This window comes from Engystomops pustulosus, chromosome 8, assembly GCF_040894005.1.
Source record: "Engystomops pustulosus chromosome 8, aEngPut4.maternal, whole genome shotgun sequence".
Lineage (NCBI taxonomy): Eukaryota > Metazoa > Chordata > Amphibia > Anura > Leptodactylidae > Engystomops > Engystomops pustulosus.
The window spans coordinates 24,909,744-24,933,091 of record NC_092418.1 but is presented as its reverse complement, the minus strand read 5'-3'; the positions used below and the strand labels follow the sequence as shown (position 1 = coordinate 24,933,091).

General features: G+C 41.7%; 1 protein-coding gene across 5 annotated transcripts in view; it reads right to left on the bottom strand.

Annotated features, from left to right (window-relative positions):
* Positions 1–23,348, bottom strand: part of MAD1L1 (mitotic arrest deficient 1 like 1) — a 438,339-nt gene that overhangs the window by 380,463 nt on the left and 34,528 nt on the right. For all 5 annotated transcript variants that reach the window (XM_072120358.1, XM_072120362.1, XM_072120360.1 and 2 more), the window contains exon 10: positions 10,639–10,725. In XM_072120358.1, the coding sequence (XP_071976459.1) occupies positions 10,639–10,725 (87 nt within the window). The remainder of the gene's footprint in view (positions 1–10,638; positions 10,726–23,348) is intronic.

The following is a 23,348-nucleotide window of genomic DNA, read 5'->3' as shown; positions in this document are numbered from 1 at the left end:
AGTATATAAGGCTGGAAGGAGACGCAAGTCCATCAAGTCCAACCTTTAAGAATTAAATAAATGTTTTATCCCCATAACCCGTGATATTTTTGCTCTCCAGAAAGGCATCCAGGCCTCTCTTGAACATGTACATAGAGTCCGCCATTACAACCTCCTGCGGCAGAGAGTTCCATAGTCTCACTGCTCTTACAGTAAAGAACCTTTGTCTATGTTGATGGTAGAATCGCCTCTCCTCTAAGCGTAGAGGATGCCCCCTTGTCCTGGTCACAGGCCTAGGTACAAAAAGATCTTTGGAGAGATCCTTGTACTGTCCGTTCAGGTATTTGTACATTGTAATGAGGTCTCCCCTCAGTCGTCTTTTTTCTAAACTGAATAATCCCAAATTTTTTAATCTGTCAGTGTATTCTAGTTCCCCCATTCCCCTAATAATCCTGGTTGCTCTCCTCTGCACCCGTTCCAGCTCTACTATATCCTTTTTATACACTGGTGCCCAAAACTGTACACAATATTCCATGTGTGGTCTGACCAGGGATTTGTATAAGGGCAAAACTATGTCTTTATCATGAGAATCTATTCCTCTCTTGATACATCCCATTATTTTATTTGCTTTAGCAGCAGCCACCTGGCTCTGGTCACTAAAATTAAGTTTACCATCCACCAATACCCCCAAGTCCTTTTCAGCTTCAGTTTTACTAAGTAATTGACCGTTTAGAACATAATTATACTTTTTGTTTCCATGGCCCAAGTGCATAACTTTACATTTATCTACATTAAACCTCATCAACCATTTCTCTGCCCATCCCTCAAGCTTTCACAAATCCCTCTGTAATGCTAAACTATCGAGCTCAGTATTTATTACTTTACACAGCTTAGTATCATCTGCAAATATTGAAACTTGACTGTGTAAACCCACTACAAGGTCATTAATAAAAATATTAAAAAGAAGTGGCCCCAATACTGACCCCTGTGGCACTCCACTGGTAACATCAACCCAATCTGAGAATGTGCCATTAATGACCACCCTCTGTTTTCTATCACTAAGCCAATTACTTACCCAAATACACAGATTTTCTCCTATTCCCAGCAGTCTCATTTTATATACCAACCTTTTATGTGGCACGGTGTCAAATGCCTTTGAAAAGTCCAGATATACAACATCCACAGCGTCCCCCAGATCCAGTCTTGAACTTACCTCCTCGTAGAAACCAATCAGATTAGTCTGACAGGAGCGATCTCTCATAAACCCATGCTGACGCTGGGTTATAAGGTTACGCTGGGTTATAAGGTTATATATGCTATGACTTGCAACGTTAGAGTAAATCCGTGAGAAACGAGCACCTTATATAGTCTTTCTATAGGCATAATTCGACTACACTCCAGCCACTCTCCAGACTTCATATGTCTGGAGAGAAACTACTATATTTTTCTACATTCCGACAACCCGTGTATCCAGGTGCATATGAGAATTGAGCATACGGGTGGAATATTGTGGACTGCTACTATTTGTTGTGTGCAAGGTCAATTTGTTTGGCTGGTTGATCTGGCTTTGGGGCCTGTTCCCCTGGTTGATATATGTGCTCTTTATGTATACTCTATGACACTGCTCATTTTATATTAGATTAGTAAAAGTTACATTTTACTTTTGATGCTACCTTGCTTGTAATATATTCTTAATCTATGATGGGTTAGTGCAGGCCTGTTGTGTTGTAAACTGTTGTACACGTTTTATTGACATTCCCCCTGACCCTGCTTTGATTTATACATTGAGTAGGGGCTAACCTATACCCATTGGCAAATCACTGTTGAGGGTGTAAGACGACTGACCCCCACCAATCCAAAAATTACCATCCATCAATATCTCCATGATAAATAGTGAATATTTATTCCACCAGTGGTAAGTGCTACGTTTCGGCTGACTCTATGCAGCCATTCTCAAGCTTGATAAAGGCTGCATAGAGTAAGCCGAAAAGTAGCACTTACCACTGGTGGAATAAATATTCACTATTTATCTTGGAGTGCCGCTTCCTTCCTTGGAGTTTGTATGCATATGGGATCCTGAGTCAGTTCCTTGAAGCCTGCACCCACATTGGATTTAATCCGATAATCCACACTGCTGCTCCTTCTACCTATTTATCTGACATCATTCAATATCTGATACTTGGTTAATTGGAGTCCTTGGGTTGGGCATACTATTATGGGCATCTGACCATCGAGGTGACCTCCACAGGAGTCCAGGCAGCCAGTGACCAGAACTGACAATGAGCGCTCGGAGTAAGTCTACTTTAACCCCTTCCCGACATTTGACGTAATAATACTGCATCGCGGGAGGTGCGTTCCCGCAAAATGCAGTACTATTACATCATGCTTCTGGCACCGGCTCCTGATAATTAATTAAATAAAGTTAGAGTCCCCTAAACACAAATATTCCCTATACACATGCAATAAAGTGAAAAAAACACAAAATCGCCAAAAAAAAACACATATTTGGTATCGCCGCGTCCGTAACAATCCGTACAATAACTCAGAAACATTATTGGACCCGCTCTATGAACGCCGTAAAAACAAAACCCGAAAAAAAAAGGCCAAAAATGTACATTTTTCATAAAATCTCTACACAAAAATGTTCTAAAAAGTGATCAAAAAAAGTTATGTGCGCAAAAATGGTACCACTAAAAAGAACAACTCAACACGTTAAAAATAAGCCCTAAACTAGCTCTGTCAACCAAAAATTATTAAAGTTATGTCTCCGAAAAGATGGCGATGCAAAAACAAATGAGATTTCCTCTATATTAGTTTTTATCCAGTAAAATTGTAAAAATAAATGAAAAACTATATAAATGAGGTATCACCGTAATCGTAGTGACCTATAGAATGAAGATAATATAATATTTTTAGTGTACGACCCCCAAAAAATACGAAAAGTAAACCAAAATTGACAATTTTCTTTTCACCCATACATTCAAGAGTTAATAAAATCTCATCAATAAGCTAATGACCCACTAAAATGAAGTATTTGTAAAGTGCATCTCATGTCGCAGAAGATAAGCCCTTATATGTCCAAATTACCAAAAAAATAAAGATTGTATAGCCAATAAAAATTGACAATGCATAATCTGCTCTGAATGGCGCAGCTTCCCTTCGATGCCCTGGCGTGCTCCCATACAGCAGGTTACCACCACATATGGGGTATTATTATACACGGAAGAGATTGGGTATCAAATTTTGTGGAGCGTTTTGGAATTTTATCCACTGAGAATTTGTAAATTTTTTGAAAAACATTAATTTAGCCAAAAAAATTTTACTTTCAAAATTGCATCCGATTTTGTTTTAACCCCTGTAAAACAATTAAAGGGTTAACAAACTTCATAAAAGTTGTTTCACGTACGTTGAGGGGTGTAGTTTCTATAATGGGGTAATTTATGGGGTTTACTTTTATTTAGGTCTCTCAAAGTGATTTGAAACCTGAGCAGGTCCCTCAATAGCAGGATTTTGCGGTTTTTATGAAAATGTGAAAAATCGCACCTGACATTCAAAGGCCCATAACATCCTACAAAAATAAGAGTATACATAAAAAACCATGTCCACGTAAATTAGACATTTAGTGAATGTTAGTTATTATGTTTTTTTGTGGTTATGACTATGTATGGAAAAAGTAGAACATTTTGAAGTTCAAAAATCAAAAATTTTTCCAAATTTTCACCAAATATCTGATTTTCTCATAAATAAATGCAAAACATACCACCAAAATTTTTCAAATAACATGAAGTACAAAGTGTCACGAGAAAACAATTTTAAAATAACTTGGATATGTTAAAGCGTTCCGAAGTTATAACCACTTGTAGTGACACAGGGCAGATTTGAAAAAATGGGCCGTGTCAGGAAGGTGAAAAGAGGCTTCAGCGTTAAGGGGTTAATTGTCTGCATTGAATGTCACTTCTGTTTCACTGGCTGGATGGATTGGGTAAGGTCATCTCCTTGTGTGATATTATGTACTTTGCCTTTAAATGTCCATATATAACAGTATGCTCACTATAATTGTGGCAAAGGAACACTTTTATGGTGACTGACAGAGACTGGACAGTGACTGATAAAAGTACCAAAAAAAAAAAACAAAAACAAACACACATATACAAGACTTAGTGTTTCAATAATACATGAGATTTCTACCTATTTTCCCCTCCACACACAAGTCTTCCCGAGTAAGGAGAAGTATGAGGTGAGCACGACGAGAACTGCCAGCGCAGCACGGAGAGATTAAAGGGAAAATTAAATCATATTTCAATGTTTCAAAGCCTATTTATGTGTAAACAGCCTTTGAATCTTACAATCTTGGCAGCGTAATTATGGCAAGTCCTTGCTATTTAGCGGAATAGTTTTTTTTTCCCTTTTTCTTTATTTTTATTTTTTTGCAAAATAAAACATAAATCACGGCTTCCTTTATTTAAGTTGTAAACACTGTTGGTTCCCAAGACTGGATTTATACGGCGGTATATCACACCGATATTATTCCTCTTCCTCTAGTTGCACGTCAAACTGAATAAGGCATTTCCAAAATTAAAACAGACGTTGGCAGGGTGATAAGATTTATGTAGCCGGAACGTCTGGATCGGATCGGGAGGAACCAAAGGAGGAAAATTATCAGTAAGTAATACTGGAATAATAAACACTTAATCTTCACTTCTCAGATTTTTCAGTTCATCTCCTCCCCCTCCCTGTACAATGACTTCTATATAGATAACACTGACCCATCATTACATCACTACTGACAATAGATAATGTCACAGCTTATCTCCTCCCCCTCCATGTACAATGACCTCTATATAGATAACACTGACCCATCATTACATCACTACTGACAATAGATGATGTCACAGCTTATCTCCTCCCCCTCCCTGTACAATGACCTCTATATAGATAACACTGACCCATCATTACATCACTACTGACAATAGATGATGTCACAGCTTATCTCCTCCCCCTCCCTGTACAATGACCTCTATATAGATAACACTGACCCATCATTACATCACTACTGACAATAGATAATGTCACAGCTTATCTCCTCCCCCTCCCTGTACAATGACCTCTATATAGATAACACTGACCCATCATTACATCACTACTGACAATAGATAATGTCACATCTCATCTCAAACACCCCCCCGACCAGACCTAGAAAGGAGGTCGCCGTCAGTTTCTTGTCTGACGTATGGGGAAACGCAGTTTTACAATTGCAAAATCAAAAAGGCAAATTCTTTGATTTTCTCGTATTTGCTGTAGCAGAGACTTGGCAAACCGTCTTTTCACATTTCATAGAAATCAATCTGAGATCGCATTCATGGAGAGCTCCTGTGTGCGGGATGAAGCGGGGGAATTCATATTAATGAAGCCCGAGCGTGTTTCAGCCAGAATCGCTGGTTACTGAGAGCGTAGCACATCGCGGCGGCGTGCAAAACAAATTGACTGGGGCCCATTCCAATCCTGTCTATTTCAGCAATGTAATTAATCCTTCCATCTCCGGCCATCAGACACTTAGCTACTAATGCATATTTGGTTACTTATCAATGTGGATTAACCCCTTCACGCTCCGTGGCAGATATATCCGCCACGGAGCGCAGTGACTTAGCGCTCAGTGGCGGATATATCCGCCACAGCGCTTATGCCGGCTCGGCTCTGGATCAGAGCCGAACCGGCATCGGGAGACACGGGGTGCCGGCTGTAACTAATAGCCGGCACCCCAGTGTAACACCCGCGATCGTAGTTGTCTCCGATCGCGGGTGCTTAACCCGTTAAATGCCGCGGTCAGCGCGACCGCGGCATCTAACATGCATCTGGGGGATCTTTCCCCCACGATCGGTCCCCCCGAACCGTTTTCGGGGGGCGCCGATCGTTGCTATAGCAACTCTGGACCCCAGAGTTACTTGCAAGAATTGCCGGTAAGATGGCGTCTGTGACGTCATCTTACTGGCACAGTGCCAGCCTATGCAAGTGTATAGGCTGACACTGATAATACCCTGCAATACATGAGTATTGCAGAATATTATCATGAAGAAGCAATCAGATGATTGCTTCTTCATGTCCCATGGTATAAAAGTGAAAAAGTTAATTAAAAAAAAAAAAGTTATTCAATAAAAAAATAAAGTCATAAATCACTAAAAATGCCCCAAACCCCCAAAACATATAAAGAGACATATAACTAAAAAAAAAGTCTAAATCATAACACAAACCCCACATATATAGTATCACCACGTCCGTAACAACCCGTAGAATAAAAGTAAATCATTATTGAACCCCCACGATAAACGCCGTTAAAAAAAAACTGTTATAAACCCTCCAAAAATTATGATTTTTACCTTTTCAATCCCACAAAAAATGCTATAAAATGCGATCAAAAAACCATATGTACTGCGACATGATACTGGTGCAAAGTACAACATGTCCCGCAAAAAACAAGCCATCAACCAGCTCCGTAGCCAAAAATGTAACAATGTTATGCCACTTGGAAGACGGCAATACATAAATGATAGATTTTTCCCCACATTAGGGTTTTGTTTGACAAATTTAGTAAAACGTAAGAAAATATATTCATGTCTGGTCTCCCCGTAATCGTATCGACCCATAGAATAAAGATAACATGATTATTAGTCTATACGGTGAACACCAAAAAAAAAAAAAAAGTAAAAAATTCAGTACAGAATTGATGCTTTTCTACTCCTGCCCTCAAAAAAAGTTCCTAAATTTTCAACAATAGGTGATACCAACCCCAAAATGGTAACACTGGAAAAAGCATCTCGTCCCGCAAAAAAAATGCCGTCACATGGCCCCAATAACGAAAAAGCGAAAATTTTATAGCCTTCAAAAGGGGCCAATGAGGAAACTAAAATCCTGGCAGCTGCAGCGCCCTCCTTCCCTTCTGCACCTCGCTGTGCCCCCATAAAACAAGTCACAGCCAAATGTGGGGGGTCTTTGTACTCAGGAGAAATTGCAGAACAAATTGCATGGTGGGTTTTCTCTTTTTATATTTTGGAAATGTGTAAATTTTAGTGCTAAATGAACGTATAAGGGAACAATATGACCATTCTAAATTTCACCTCCATTTTGATTCAATTACTATGAAGATCTCAAGGGGTTAACAATCTTCGTAAAAGCTGTTTCTGATAGTTTGAGGGGTGCAGATTTGAAAATGGGTAGATTATATAGGGGGTTTTGATGCTAAATATGTAAAATTTCATTCAAAACTGTATTTATCCCTAAAATAGTCAATTCTGAAAATACGGAAAAGCGATATTCTATTTGTAAGCCGCGTGACATCAAAATAAATTATCCAGACATTTCAAAAATTATGAAAATGTAAAGTAGACAAATGGGAAATGTTATTGAGCAACTTATTTAGGTGGTAAATCTATCTGCCTGAAAACACAATGATTTAGAATTTCAAAAATGGCAAATTTTTCAAAAAATTCATCATATTTTCTTTTTTTTTGTAAATAAACGCAAAACTTATCAGCCAAAATTTACCACTAAAATGAAGTACAACATGTGGGGAAAAAACAATCTCAGAATCGCTTTGATAAGTAACAGTGTTCAAAAGTTATAACCATATAAAGAGACGCAGGTCAGAATCCAAAAAATTGGGCTGAGCCTTAAGCTACAAAATGGCTGCGTCCTTAAGGGGTTAAAGGGGTGCCGCGATCTTTTATAAGTAGAGCTTAAAGGGGTTTTCCCACCAAACAAGGCAGGCCCTATTAGGCCATATACAGGATAGGGCCTAACTTGCTGATCGGTCGGGCTCTCAGTGTTGAGACCCCCACAGATCACGAGAACAGGGGTTCGAGGGGGTCTGAGGTAGGAGCGATGAGGGGTCGGAGTAGGTACCTTAGACCCAATCAGACCCCCTGTTCTCATGATCTGTGGGGGTCTCAACACTGAGACCCTGACCGATCAGCAAGTTAGGCCCTATCCTGTATAGGGCCCAACTTGTTTGGTGGGAAAACCCCTTTAAGTGGGGTCTGAGGTACCTCCGTCCGACCCCTCGTTTCTCCTACCTCAGACCCCCTATGACCCCTGTTCTCATCACCGAGACCCCCACTGTGGATAAGGCCTTACTACTTTGGTGGAAAACCCCTTTGATAGAAACTAAATTTGTCACCATAGATGCTTGATGTTTGTTATGAATGTAAACCACGATGGGGGAGATTTATCAGAAGCGTCTGAGGTAAAATTGTTCTAGTTGCCTATGGAAACCAATCAGAGCTCAGCTTTAATTTTTGAAACAGCGGTGGGAAAATATAAGCTGAGCTCTGATTGGCTGCCATGGGTAACTAGAACAGTTCTGCTCTGAGACAATTTGATAAATCTGCCCCCCCACCCCCATAAGAGTACCCATACACTAAATTTCAAGATTTGTCAATGGAGGGGGACTCTGCTTAAGCCGCATCTGACCCCCACCACTACATACGGTTACCAAGGACTCTCGTGGTGTATGTGGACATCCAGAGAATATCCACGCTGAGCTTCATTTCCCTGACACAAAACTAAAGCAACTTTTCAAAACAGTAAACTTTAAGCCTGGAGTGCAAGAGAAAGTTATGACAGGGCTATAAATGAATTTTCTAACCAAGAAAACTCAATGTGGATCTCTAGCCAATATGGGTCATTTGATTTTGTTCCAAAGGACAGAGTATGACAATCTGACCGGTGCTGGTCCAGCTGCAGGGCTCCCATTGTAACATATTGGATCAGACATGTGTCCTGCCGCTTCATTCAATATTATAGGAGTGTCAGAAATTGCAGAGAACAGCGCTCTGATATCCCGGGCGGAGATACCAGAGCATTGTGTTTGGCAATTTCCAACATCTACTATCTAAATCCTACATGATAAACCAGGGGCACTTACTCATAGGTGCAGGCACTGTGACTGATCAACTTTTAAAAATATGCTAATGAGACAGAAAGGCTCCTAGGGCAGTTACTAGAACACCTCTTCAAAGGCTATAAGGGGAAGGGTGAGACAGTAACAGCCTGTGAAGCTACAATACAAAGGTGCTCTGGTAACGCCCCTAGAGCCTTTCTGGCTCATTGGAATCATTTTAAAAGTTGATTACATGGATAACAAATATAAGAAGATTGCCACAGTCACAGAGTCTGGATGTATGACCCGAAAGCAAAGTACTTTAGACCTAACCGCTTGCATTCAGGAACTAGAAACACATTTTGCTGGTAAACTAAGCAAAATATGGGATTCTATACACAACATGTGATCTTGGAAACATTCTAAAATGGAAACAGGTTTCTGAATGGATAACCCTTTTAAAGAAAAATTAAAGGTGGTTACAGCCCAAAACTACTAAACTCTAGTGGTAGCGCATAATAACAAGAGGCCACAGCAACGCTGGAACGGGGAGCAATGTATACATTTTAGTATTATCCTCTCCACACTACAGAGGGAGTCGTCTACTTCTAACATCCATAGTGTAGTTCAGCACTTTGATGGGTGTGCAGGGTTCACTCCCCTGCTAATAACCTATTTATCCCCTTTAGGGGGGATGTGAAATTTGCAGAAGTGTATCCGTAGTTATAAAACATGCAACAAGAGTCAACACCAATAAGTGACCTAAATGAAAGGCTCGGGCAAGGACATAGATGTACATCAAGGGGAAGACTTCACTTGACATTTACAAATCAAACAAATGCTCATCAGACACATTCCTCCCCTCGTTCTTAGGCTCTGAAGAGGACTCAAGTATGTAAAATATCAGTCATTCCAGCACTAGAGTGCACTTTACTGCAGCTACTGGCAATGCCAAAAACTATTTTTGAAATTCTCAGGGGCTCGCAAGACATTGAAATGTCAAGAGAAGCAGCAAGTGTTTAACCAAGTGTGCCACTCAGCCCGAGGCACCAGACACAGGGCTGCACATACTGCGAATGGAGGATCCAGGGATCTGCAAGCTGCTGCTGGATATCACAGTGACTGATAGATGGTCATGGCATGTGGCACATGTAGGGATAGGGGCTGCAGGCCTGACCCAGCTCAGCTACTACACAAGGACACCATGCACAGAGTTGTCAGCTACAGGCTTTTGCCGATCAGGGGCAGATCCTCAATGATCGGAAATTAATGACCCCCATATTTCACGGACAGACACCCACTCAGTCTCACGTCTCCTACTAGGGTTAGCAGTTTGCTTTGGGTGATGCAAACACTCTCCACATGTCAGAGGAAATCCTGAGCATGGGATGAGTGAGAAAAGATAACCACACCATGAAAGACACCAGGTAAAAGAGGTAGTCAAAGATCCTTGGCGCACCTTACAGTATGTTGAGAATGTAAGGTTTAGGGTACATTCGTTGTGCGCTGGAGAGGAGGAGGAGCAGCAGTAGCAGTGAATTATTGTTAAGTGCTTTTGGGCACCACATCTTTAGGATGTCTACATAGATGTAGTAAATTGTCAAATTGACTAGTGTCTTTTTAAACATGGACAAGGTGGTTATGAACACAGTACAGAACAACGTCCTATTGACTGCAAAGTCAAAGCTGCACCAGGACACCCCAAAATAAAACCCACCCATGAAGAAGGTGATTATTATATTCCCAGCCATGCAGAAAAAGTTACACAGACATAACCAGTCTCCTACCTGTTAATAACGCTGAGGTTCTCTTCTTTCAGCTTAATCTCCCGCTGCTGTATGGCAAGAATCTGTCTAGAGAGATCATCAGGAGTCCTGAGGGGGAGAAAAAAAAATAGAGGAAAAACATTTAATGAAAATTTTATCCTGGCAATTTTTAACTGGTAGAAAATATGGATTTATATAATGAAAAGATAAAACATTGGTGGTTGCGGGGCTGCAAAAAACAGACTAGAGATCGAAAAATCATTATAATGTCTGATTAGTCACAAATTGTAAAGAACTGCGCTAGGAGGCACTTATACTGCATGTGGTCATTGTACGGTCATCAAAAAGTTTGATGGTCATTGGAGAGATGAGAATCTGTTCTATTTCTTGCAATGATCTTGGAGGAGGACGACTAGGATCGGGCATCGAACAATGATATAGCAATGGTGATACGGCCGGACCATGATTAGAATCCATTCAGCTTTGCCTAGGCAGCCATATGGTCAGACTCTGATGAAAGCAAAGCACTGCCAACGGAGAAGTGGTGGTGCAGAACCCCCATTACAAACCTTTAACCTAAGGATTAGGCATCTAAAAGATAATAAACCTACCTGTCGGACACTAGTGGCACGTTACCAATGTCCAAGAGCATAAACTGGTTGACAAGGACCTACTTTTTGGTGGGGGACATCATCCAGCCCCCTGTCGAGCACCATGTAAATATGGAGCCCAGGACGGGCTGAAACCAATTGGCGCTTTTGGTACCGGAAGCCCCAAAAGGCAGTGGTGGCTACCATTTATTTTACATGATAACTATATCACGCATAAACCCAACTGGGTCCTGGTGTTATAGAGCCTGAGAATTGATTTTGATATAAAAATATAATTTTTATTGGTATACATTAAAAACAATTAAAATACAGCAAATCCCCATCAAGCAGATGGGAACGACCAGATGCCTCCAATATGGGCTAGCTGGTGTACTCAATCCCCCCTTGAATCAAAGTGCAGACAGTTTGGATGACCCACAGGTAATATCTAATAAGACATAGGGAAACATTCAATACATGAGTAGTTAAGCCATATAACCATACCTAGTGCGGTCTGTTCGGGGGGAAGAGGCTGGCTGCCCCACGCGTATCGCCACCTCACTGTGGCTTCGTCAGGGGTAAATTAGTATACCTGTTGGCGGGGTTAAATACCTTTAAGCTTGATCCGGATGCACCCTTTGATTGGACCGCGAAATATCGCGAGATCCCGGGTGCCGCGCCATGCCCGCGCATGCGCAGCGCCGCACTCCTCCTTCCTCCATGTGCGTGCACCGCGCATGCGCGGGAAGGCGCCGACGCCCGCGGACCTCCATGGTGACCCAGTGGGTAAGTATAGATGTAGTAAGCAGTGTCGTACAGAAAGTTCAATGGCTATGGGATCATACTGATTGTCCATTATATTGTAAATGTCCCATTTTAAGGAGTCTGTTTGGGGCATTTTCAGCAATAATTGTACGGAGTGTTCGTCTGATTAGGGTATTTCTTCGCTTCCCAGTGTTCACAGCTTCAAGAGTTTTCTCCTGTATTATATATGTATTCACGACTGTGGTCATCTTACACATTTTTCTGCAGAGAGAGGATAGTTTTAGGGTACATATTGGAATATTATGTATAGAAGTCCTGGTCTGATGTGTAAGTTTACCGAGGTGAAGGTGTTCAGTGGTGCGTGGTGAATGGTGTGCGAATTCCCGAAATGGGGGTATGAATGAGTGCGTGGTGAATGGTGTGACAAGCCGTGCGTGAAGTGTCTGAATACCAAAAACTTACTGTGTAAAAAAGATGTGAGCGGTGCTCCTTGGTGATATGTGTAATCTACTGTGTATGTGTGGTGAAATGTGCAAGGGATGGGATGTGTGCATCAATCTGAGGGGTGCTGCTGAGGTAAAATTTGGTGTGTCTTGTGACGTGAGAATGGAGATATGTGGAATGTATGGGGAAACTGTGAAAAAGGTGTGATGCTGGTGTGGAAGCCGTTACATACTTTCTGAACAAACAAGATGATTCAGACAGAAGACACGACTCCTTCATTCTAGACTTGCTGTTCTTTGTGCTCAACCACAACTATTTTGTGTTTGATCGCACGTATTACAGACAAGTCTCGGGCACGGCGATGGGCGCTAGGTGTGCCCCCTCCTACGCCAATCTATTTATGGGTTGGTGGGAGGAGGCACACCTGCGCCCATCCAGAGCCTACAAAGAACACGTGATTAAATGGTACCGATTTATAGACGACATAGTGGTCTTGTGGAAGGGTACAGAAGAGCAGTGTCGTCAATTTGTAGCGGAAATCAATTCCAACACATTAAACATTCGACTCACTCCGCAGATATCCGCCAAAGAAATAGAATTTCTAGATCTAAGACTGAGACTGCAAGAAGATACAATTGAAACCTCACTGTATCGCAAGAAAACGGCCACAAACAACATCCTCCATTATACGAGCTTCCATCCGAGACACCTCAAAGACGGCATACCGATAGGTCAATTCCTGAGACTCAGACGCAACTGTAGCAACGAAGGAGAATTCAAAATACATGCGAGGGACTTGACACAGAGACTACGGGATAGAGGGTATCCCAAGAAGGTGATCTCCAAAGCATATATACGGGCCAAAAACAGCGACAGAGGGGAGATCTTACACCCCAAACAGAAAAACAAAAGCAACGAGAGAAAATTACGTTTAGTCACAAACTATAACAACCAGTGGAATGAGATTCACACGATAATGAGAAAAAATTGGAACATCTTACTATGTGAACCCAAACTAACTTCCCATATTGACACAAAACCAACAATAACAGCAAGAAGAGCTAGGAACCTAAAGGATCAGATCACCAAAAGCCATTTCACAAGACCAACTTCAGACACGACAAGGGGCATCAAAATCAAAGGAAGCTATGCATGCGGTAATTGTAACATTTGCCAATACATGGCGGCACAAGAGATCTTCAAAGATCCAGTCAAAGGTAAGATATATCCCCTTAATGATTACATAAATTGTAGAACCAAAAACGTAGTGTACGCTATAGTGTGTTCATGCCCCAAGGTATATGTGGGACAAACCAGTCAAGAATTAAGAAAAAGAATTCAGCATCACCTATCAACTATCAATACGGCCAAACGAGATGTGACAAAGGAGAAAAATTTAACATCGGTGGCAACACACTTCTTACAACAGCACAACTGTAAGTATGGTGATTTAAAAAATTTTTGGACTTGACAGGATCCACACAAATATCCGGGGAGGAGAAATAACTAATAAATTATTACAAAGGGAATCACGCTGGATCTATGAACTACAGTCAATGAAACCGCAAGGCTTAAATGAAGAACTTCTATATACTGGATTTTACAAGAGAAAGTGAATATGGACACAACAATAAAAAGGTAATTATGCATAAGAACATGATATTTTACCCACCAACACACCATCTCAGACACAGCAGATTTCACTTCACCTGAATATTCATTTTCATCACCCAACTTCGTATCACATCACTGTCCTACACCAACACGCCTATAATCAGCACATCACTAATATAATCAGTTTCATCACCCAACACAGTATCACATCACTGTTCTACACCAGTACACATTCAAACAGCGCCTCACAGCATTCCATTACACACATCACATCTTTTTCACAGTTTCCCCATACATTCCACATATCTCCATTCTCACGTCACAAGACACACCAAATTTTACCTCAGCAGCACCCCTCAGATTGATGCACACATCCCATCCCTTGCACATTTCACCACACATACACAGTAGATTACACATATCACCAAGGAGCACCGCTCACATCTTTTTTACACAGTAAGTTTTTGGTATTCAGACACTTCACGCACGGCTTGTCACACCATTCACCACGCACTCATTCATACCCCCATTTCGGGAATTCGCACACCATTCACCACGCACCACTGAACACCTTCACCTCGGTAAACTTACACATCAGACCAGGACTTCTATGCATAATATTCCAATATGTACCCTAAAACTATCCTCTCTCTGCAGAAAAATGTGTAAGATGACCACAGTCGTGAATACATATATAATACAGGAGAAAACTCTTGAAGCTGTGAACACTGGGAAGCGAAGAAATACCCTAATCAGACGAACACTCCGTACAATTATTGCTGAAAATGCCCCAAACAGACTCCTTAAAATGGGACATTTACAATATAATGGACAATCAGTATGATCCCATAGCCATTGAACTTTCTGTACGACACTGCTTACTACATCTATACTTACCCACTGGGTCACCATGGAGGTCCGCGGGCGTCGGCGCCTTCCCGCGCATGCGCGGTGCACGCACATGGAGGAAGGAGGAGTGCGGCGCTGCGCATGCGCGGGCATGGCGCGGCACCCGGGATCTCGCGATATTTCGCGGTCCAATCAAAGGGTGCATCCGGATCAAGCTTAAAGGTATTTAACCCCGCCAACAGGTATACTAATTTACCCCTGACGAAGCCACAGTGAGGTGGCGATACGCGTGGGGCAGCCAGCCTCTTCCCCCCGAACAGACCGCACTAGGTATGGTTATATGGCTTAACTACTCATGTATTGAATGTTTCCCTATGTCTTATTAGATATTACCTGTGGGTCATCCAAACTGTCTGCACTTTGATTCAAGGGGGGATTGAGTACACCAGCTAGCCCATATTGGAGGCATCTGGTCGTTCCCATCTGCTTGATGGGGATTTGCTGTATTTTAATTGTTTTTAATGTATACCAATAATAAAAATTATATTTTTATATCAAAATCAATTCTCAGGCTCTATAACACCAGGACCCAGTTGGGTTTATGCGTGATATAGTTAAAATTTTTTCACTGGTGTGGGAGCCGCACTTAACAGGGCAAACCTACTAAGGACACGGTTTAATTACATAGATTATTTTACATGATAGTTACAACTCCCACTTGTATCAGGGTCCCAAAGCCGACGGTTCCAGCGCCAAAAGAGTATGATCGCCAAAAGACGTGACTTTTTGAACTATACTAAAGTAACTATATGAATTGTAAGCACACTCACATGACTGTCCATCTATTTGCTAGCCGTAATAAGTATAAGAAGCTAATTTTTGCATGTAAGAAGATATTCTGAAGACAAATGATGTAAATATGTGTATATATTAAAACGTAGTAAAAGCTTGAAAAAGTATACAATGGTCTTTAATGGTCGGATTATAGGACATTGTTCATACTGTAAAGTGGTCTTTTAGGGTACGGGTGGAGTTCTCAAATAAGACAAGTAAAATTGGCAAAATGAAAGGTGGTCTATAGAAACAGGAGGTCTTCTGGAAAGGTAGCACTCTATACAGTGACCTAGATGTTGAGATACTGTTTACAAACCTAATCGTCGTCATCATAAAATAAAAGTAGTGAAAACATAAAACAAAGGACGGCAAATCCCTTTATTCCCATACGGCAAAGAGGAAGATAATGAGAGAAGCTTCTAAGAGACTTCAGTGGAGACATAAACCAGGGATAACGCTCCATCTGTGCATAAACAACTAACAGAAGGAGTTAAAACTTTTTTTATGAGAAGAAGGATCTGGAAATATAACAACGTTTCCCCCAATTATTTTCACTTTGTAGATTATTGTTTTTTTCCAACAGAGATGCAATTATTCTACAAGAAAGAAGAACAGAGGAAGAAGGTGGCATCAGAGAGTAAAGTGACCAGGCCCCATCCACTCATCTTATCTGTGAAACCGGACATCGAGGGTACTCAAGAATCCCCAATACACATTGTACCAGGGGTAGGGAACCTATGGCTCGGGAGGCAGATATGGCTCTAGTGTTGGCTGCATCTGGCTCTCAGACAGATCTTTAATGAATAGTGATGGCTGCTGTGTGCGTCTTAGTCTGATCACTGGACTGTTACTACTGCCCAAGTCCTTTGTGTGACCCAGGCGCCATCGTCTAAACCGAAGTCAAAGAGAAAATAGTAGGAGCTATGAGGAGCTGGTTGAAAGGAGTACAGGTAGGCGAGTATTCTTTTTTTTTTTTCCTGTGGCTTGTTATCAAGTGGGGGGAGGGGCATGTGCGCTGTGGCTACCTATCAAGTGGGGGGAGGGGCATGTGCGCTGTGGCTACCTATCAAGTGGGGGAGGGGCATGTGCGCTGTGGCTACCTATCAAGTGGGGGAGGGGCATGTGCGCTGTGGCTACCTATCAAGTGGGGGAGGGGCATGTGCGCTGTGGATACCTATCAAGTGGGGGAGGGGCATGTGCGCTGTGGCTACCTATCAAGTGGGGGAGGGGCATGTGCGCTGTGGCTACCTATCAAGTGGGGGAGGGGCATGTGCGCTGTGGCTACCTATCTACTGGGGGACGTGTGCGCTGTGGCTACCCATCTACTGGGGGACGTGTGCGCTGTGGCTACCTATCTACTGGGGGACGTGTGCGCTGTGGCTACCCATCTACTGGGGGACGTGTGCGCTGTGGCTACCCATCTACTGGGGGACGTGTGCGCTGTGGCTACCCATCTACTGGGGGACGTGTGCGCTGTGGCTACCTATCGACTGGGGGACCTGTGCTGTGGCTACCTATCGACTGGGGGACCTGTGCTGTGGCTACCTATCGACTGGGGGGCATGTGCATATTGTACGGCTCTTACGGAATAACATTTTAAAATATGTGGAGTTCATGGCTCTCTCAGCCAAAAAGGTTCCTGACCCCTGCATTAGACGCTTGACCAGTCCTACAAAAATTGTGTGTGTATGGCCGATAAAAAGGAATAAACAAATAAACAATAGTTAAGAGATTTACGAAGTGGCAGTGCCCAAAATTAAATTCGTTCAGTTAGTCGGATTTACAACACTGAGCTGAAAATGCTACATACAGTTAAGATGTGCTACATTTAGGCCGACATGTAAACTGACATCGCAGACCTAACTAGAGCAGGAGGAGCTGAGCAAATTATACATAGTGTCCTATCTGCAGGCAGCATGTTATAGAGGAGTAAGAATTATGCAGGACCTATTGTCGCCGACCATATAGTAAAATTATCTTCGAAAGTTCTATACATTTACATTTCAGACACATTTAAACAAACACCCGCTTTAACCTCAATCTACTTTACTTATGATTAATCTATAATATGAAATAATCCAACTCCATCAGTGTCCATTATTTCCAGATGAAAGTTGCTGTACTGTACATACATACATGCAGCGTTATATACTTGGTCGCTTTCTCGCTGCCTTGAAACATTATAAATTAAAAATGACATCAAAGAAATCACATCTCCAATTAGAAAAAAATGTGACAACCCAAGGGAACCCACGTTTGCAGCCTTTGAAATCTTACACTTCATAAATCCGGAGGAGAGACGTAACATTCTCGTCTCGTTTGTGCTGGGGGGGGGGGAGGGGGGGTTGTGGTTTGTTTTTTTTTTTAATCCAATTTTCTTATTTTCACTTGTTTCTTTTAATAATGTGTTGAAATTGTTGTCCAAGATCACAAACTGCAGAATCTCATATCCCCTTGTATAGCTAGAAGGTTATGTTCAGATATAAAATCTATGTTTATAAGCGTAATGTCATATATAGGGGCAGAACGGTGGCTTAGTGGTTAGAATTACAGCCTTGGAGCGCTGGGGACCTGGGTTCAAGTCCCAGGGTTAGCATCTGCAAAGAGTTTGTATGTTCTCTCTGTGTTTGTGTGGGTTTCCTCCGGGTCCTCCGCTTTCCTCCCACACTCCAAAACATACTGGTAGGTTCATTAGACTGTGAGCCCTATGGGGACAGGGAGCTCTGTGTGCACTATATTAAGGAATTATTATTATAATCTGATATCAGAACAACAGAAACTCTAAGGTAAGAGGCATACGAAACAAATGGTCTACAGCTGTATTCTGGAGTAATAAGCTATATGGGGGCATAGGCTAATATAGGATAAAAAATAAAAGGACTTCTTTCCCCACTTACCAGGCTTTTTCTCTCACTATACAGACAGACACTTACTCAGAATTTTTTACTGAATCCAACTAGGTTCCCCAATACAGAATTACACATGTCCGCATCCACAGAGGAGGAATTGATGTGAGGGAGGGTATTAAAGTAAAAAAAAAAAAAAAAAAAAAAAACTGGTAAATAACATTTGCTGCAGACTACAGTAAGTGTTATCTTGTTCCACAACCTTAATTTACATGACTACCGTGGTACTGTATTACACCATGATGCTCCTCTATATGTTATGTGTATTGGAGACAGCATAACAATTAATCCCCAGCTAACAGTTCAGAAAGAACTGGAAAAAAAAAAAAAAGATAAAACCTACAGAGGCAAAATAAAAATGCAGGACATAATTGCTAATAAGGCCATTTCTCATAAACACACCAATGGCAGTTTGTTTTTGCAAATTGGTCAAAAAGTTAGGAACGATTTAATACTGAGTTGCCAAATGGCTGGAAGACACCATCCTTGAGGGGGCTGTATTCATGCTGTTGTACCAAAGATATCTAGCCCCCCCGAGTCACATGATGTGATAGTACTAAGAGCATCATTGCAAAGCAGTGTAAAGGCACTGCTTCCTGGTCCCTCAGACCAGACCAAAATAGTTTCCTGTTCAATTCCTTAAAGGGAACCTGTCACCAGGGACCTCCTTTTCAATAAAGACAGGTTGCAGAAGCCCATCACCCCTGCAGTGCAAAAATGCCTTGCTGCCTTTTCTAAGTATTTGCATTACAATATAATTGTGTGTTATAACTTACCTTGCACCCTGACAGAATCATCTGTGTAGTCTCAGGGGTTGGACTTGTCTGTGTTACTCTTCAGTTCTTGCCCCCCACCTTTGTGCTCCTGTGGTGTAGGATCACAAAGTTGGAGGCAGCCTGCAGTACAGACAAGTCCTGTGTTGTTTTTTGAAATGCATGCAAATCAAAGCCCAACCCCTGGAACTACACAGATGATTCTGTCAGGCTGCAAGCAAGTTATAAAACACAATTGTATTGTAATGCAAATGCTAAGAAAAAGCAGAAATACATATGTGCACTGCAGCTGTAATGGGTTTCTATAACCAGTCTTTAGTGAAAATGAAGTCATTGGTGATAGGTTTCCTTAAAGGTTTCTCTTTAACTGAATCCTCATATCGCTAGTAACATGTACAGACCCCAGAACACTGAAATAGAGGGTCTTTTGTTTCTAATAATGGAAACCCAAAGTATCCCCTTTGCTCCATTATACCTGCCAGAAACTTCAAAATTCATTCCCTGTCACCCGTCTTCTTGGTCAGGTTAGTAGGGGGCTGCCTACCTGCACATGAAGGCTTTTAACAAAATTAAATCAGTCCTAGGGATATGTCCCTTTTACACACACAATCCTACATTTTATTTAAACCTACGCTTAGTTCAAAATTTGAAAAATATTGAAAAAAAATTTAAAAAATAAAAGCAATATACTAGGATGTGTAGTCTACAAAACATCTAAGACCGATGGATGTCTCCCTCCGAGTACAGAACAACCATTTCTGTTATTTCTCTTTCCGAAACTTTACCGTCAGGACCAGGTGGTTTATGTGCGTGTCCCTGGTGTGTGTTTACGGGCAGCGAGCCTTTACCTCTAGCGCCAATACCCAGCGCAGTCATTTAATAAATGGTACATGTTACGCCTTAAAAAAAATAATAAATTGGACCCCGATCCCTCATCAGGAGATGTCCAAGCCACAACGTTAAAGCCATTATTAGACCACGGGAGCCATTAACAAGATTAAACCCAGAATGTCTCTGTAGGAGAAGTCGGCTTGTGGTCGGTGCACGATGCAAGTAAAACGAGGACAGGATTATTTTAACCCTTTATTTTAATGTAGATGGCTACCCTACACCAAAAAGGCGTTATTGTAAGTCAGGCCTGTAATAAAATACATGTCCTATGTTTTATGAGTGACAAAGCCTTTAGAGGAAATAATCCACGTTTTATCTATTCTCATACAATGTCCTTAAAAAGGGGCAGGAAGGATCCGACAGGATCAAGCTAAAGAAAAAAATGTAATTATGCTAATAGGGATCTAGTTTCTTACACCTCCATTGCCACCCAGTTATCTACACCCCTGGTCTCTGCTACATTCGACTTCCTACAAGAGGCAGCTCAACCAATCACTGCCTGAGGCAGGTCGTCACTGCGCCTAGTGATTGGCTGAGGGGACGCTCCACGCATTTCCTGTTGTGTCATATTACAAACAGGAAGTTGAGTGCAGCAGAGACCAGGGACATTGGTAACTGACAGCACAGGAAACATAAGAGGTAGCGCAGCCAATCAATGCCTGAGGCGGGTCTTCACTATGCCCAGTGATTGGTGCCCCTCCTTGCATTTCCTGTTGGGTCAGAATACACATAGGAAGTCGAGACCGGGGATCCATAATGTCCTTGAATCCCCCTCCATTGTAATACACTGCACCCAAAAAATATGCCCATTTGCAGTGTGTTAGAATGGAGGGTGCGCAATGAAGGACTGAGGTTCCCTACACCGTCAAGATTTAAGGGGGTCAACTTCTATATAGACCCTAAACAATTAAAACAAGTTGTCTTTTGCTAGACTTGGTTGAGGGTTGAGGCTGCTGAGGGCCTTATCTGGTCATGTGCCCCTCCATCTGCATCCTCCAGCTCAGCAAGCAGACATAAGATGCCACTTTCACAACAAGAGAGCTGGACTTTGGCAACGTCTCCGGTTTTGAATATTTTGTTGGATTTGTTTAATTAAACCGACCAAAAATCCTAATAAAACCAAGATGTTCAATTCAAACCCCTTTTTCCTTTGTTACCCAATCACAAGATATTCCCACTGGCAGATGTATTTCCAGAAAGAAAAAAAATAAATAAATGAAACGAAAAATCCAATAAAGTTGTTCTGACTTCTACAAAACATAATATCCTAAGAACTTAGTAAAAAATAACAAAGCACTAAGCTGTGAGATGAGAGGGAAGAATATAAAAACTGCATCGCACATTAGATGTGTACATGGAGCATGTAGAAAAAAAAAAGTTTACAAATCTCGGCACCGCGCTGTTTAAAGACGCATTCGGTTCATTCAGCTGTGAAGGAAGGATGTTTTTCCTTGAGATGTTACATTTGATCAGGGAAGATGCATGATCGGGATGTTTGATAAATTCACATAGAGGGGGCGGGGGGGATGAGCGCCTGAGGAAGGGCGTCGGATGTAATCTCCGGAGTTTGGACAATTTTGCTGCTCAATAACATGTACACCCAGAGGGCAGCACTGACAGCACTTGTCCGGCTATCAGGATACAAAGTGAAGTATCTCTGGTTCCGTTATACTTTATATTATCTGAGGGACGAGATAAAACACTTTTATACTTATTGGATCACAAAGCGGCGACATTCAATTTGCTTCAGACTCAAAATATACTGAAAAGAGCAACACACTCGGGCTTATTTACCAAGGGTCCGCTGATCGCACTCCAACGTTTTTGGGGTATGCAACACTTTGGCAGGTATTCAACTGGGGATTGAATCGCAAGTGATCGGATTTTGGCGCTGTCTTTCATGCGACTAAAATCAGAGGGCAGGGCCGTCGGACGATCCGACCAATTTGGACTGAGCGCAGGATTTAACATTCAAATTGTGTCGCAAGCCAAGCACTTACATGCACCAGGAAGAAGATGGTGAACCCCGGTGGACCTGAGTGGGGAAGAGACACATCCAGGATATCGGGTGCACGATCTTAGTGAATGGCAGCACTATAAGCTATAACATTTTTTATTTTCCAGTCGCCATAGCTGTATGGGGTTTTGTTTTGTTGGGGACAAAATGAAGTTTTTAACAGCACAATTTGGGGTTTCATATGTCCTACTGTCAAACGAATATTAACCCTTTCTGTCTGATATATTTTTTTTAATAAATCTAACATTATTATAGGGCAAGTCCTTTTCGTGCCGGTCTCTGCAGCCCGGGCAGTCATTGTCTATTATTAATCAGCAGTGTCAGCAGCGCCCCCCACCCACAGATGACATACAGGCCAAAAACAAGAGGTCATATTCCCTTGTTTGCAGCTGCAATGTGTACATGACACTGAATTACAGTCTGTTCATCAAGGCCTTGGGGGAAAAAAAGACAACAAAAAGTTATGTGCATAAATCGTTAACTTTTTTTTCCTGCTCCAATCCAATTAAAAAGAGCCCTTAATTCCCATCGGCTCCTGGTGGAATCCATATATATATGTTTAAGAGTATCCTAGTAAGTGCTCCGCTATATACCTCAAGCATATGAAAAGACACCAATTATCCGCTGGAGAGCAATGTAGCGATAATTCACTGCCTAATTCTTGAATGAAGGGAGGTAAAAGGTGCGTGATCGGCACCACACACAGCATTATGGGTAATAATTTGTCGCCGGCAAACACTGTCTAAGAAAATTTCATTAATAAAAATTGATTTCAACTTGCTTTTCAATGATGGTGGAATAAGAAAATTATGCAAATCTGCTCCTAATTAGGTTTAAAAATTCCATTTCATGGCATAATCAGACTTCAAAAAAACCTCAATTTTACTTCTAATCAGATTTTAACAAGGATATTAAGTCCACTTCGTACAGGAGAAGGGGGAAACGGCAAACTGCACACAAAATGTATTCAAGCTTAGCCCTGGGAGATAATTAAATAAAATTAATTTGGCAAAGGGTTCCCTGCAAATGGAGGCGCTCCAGTCAGAGC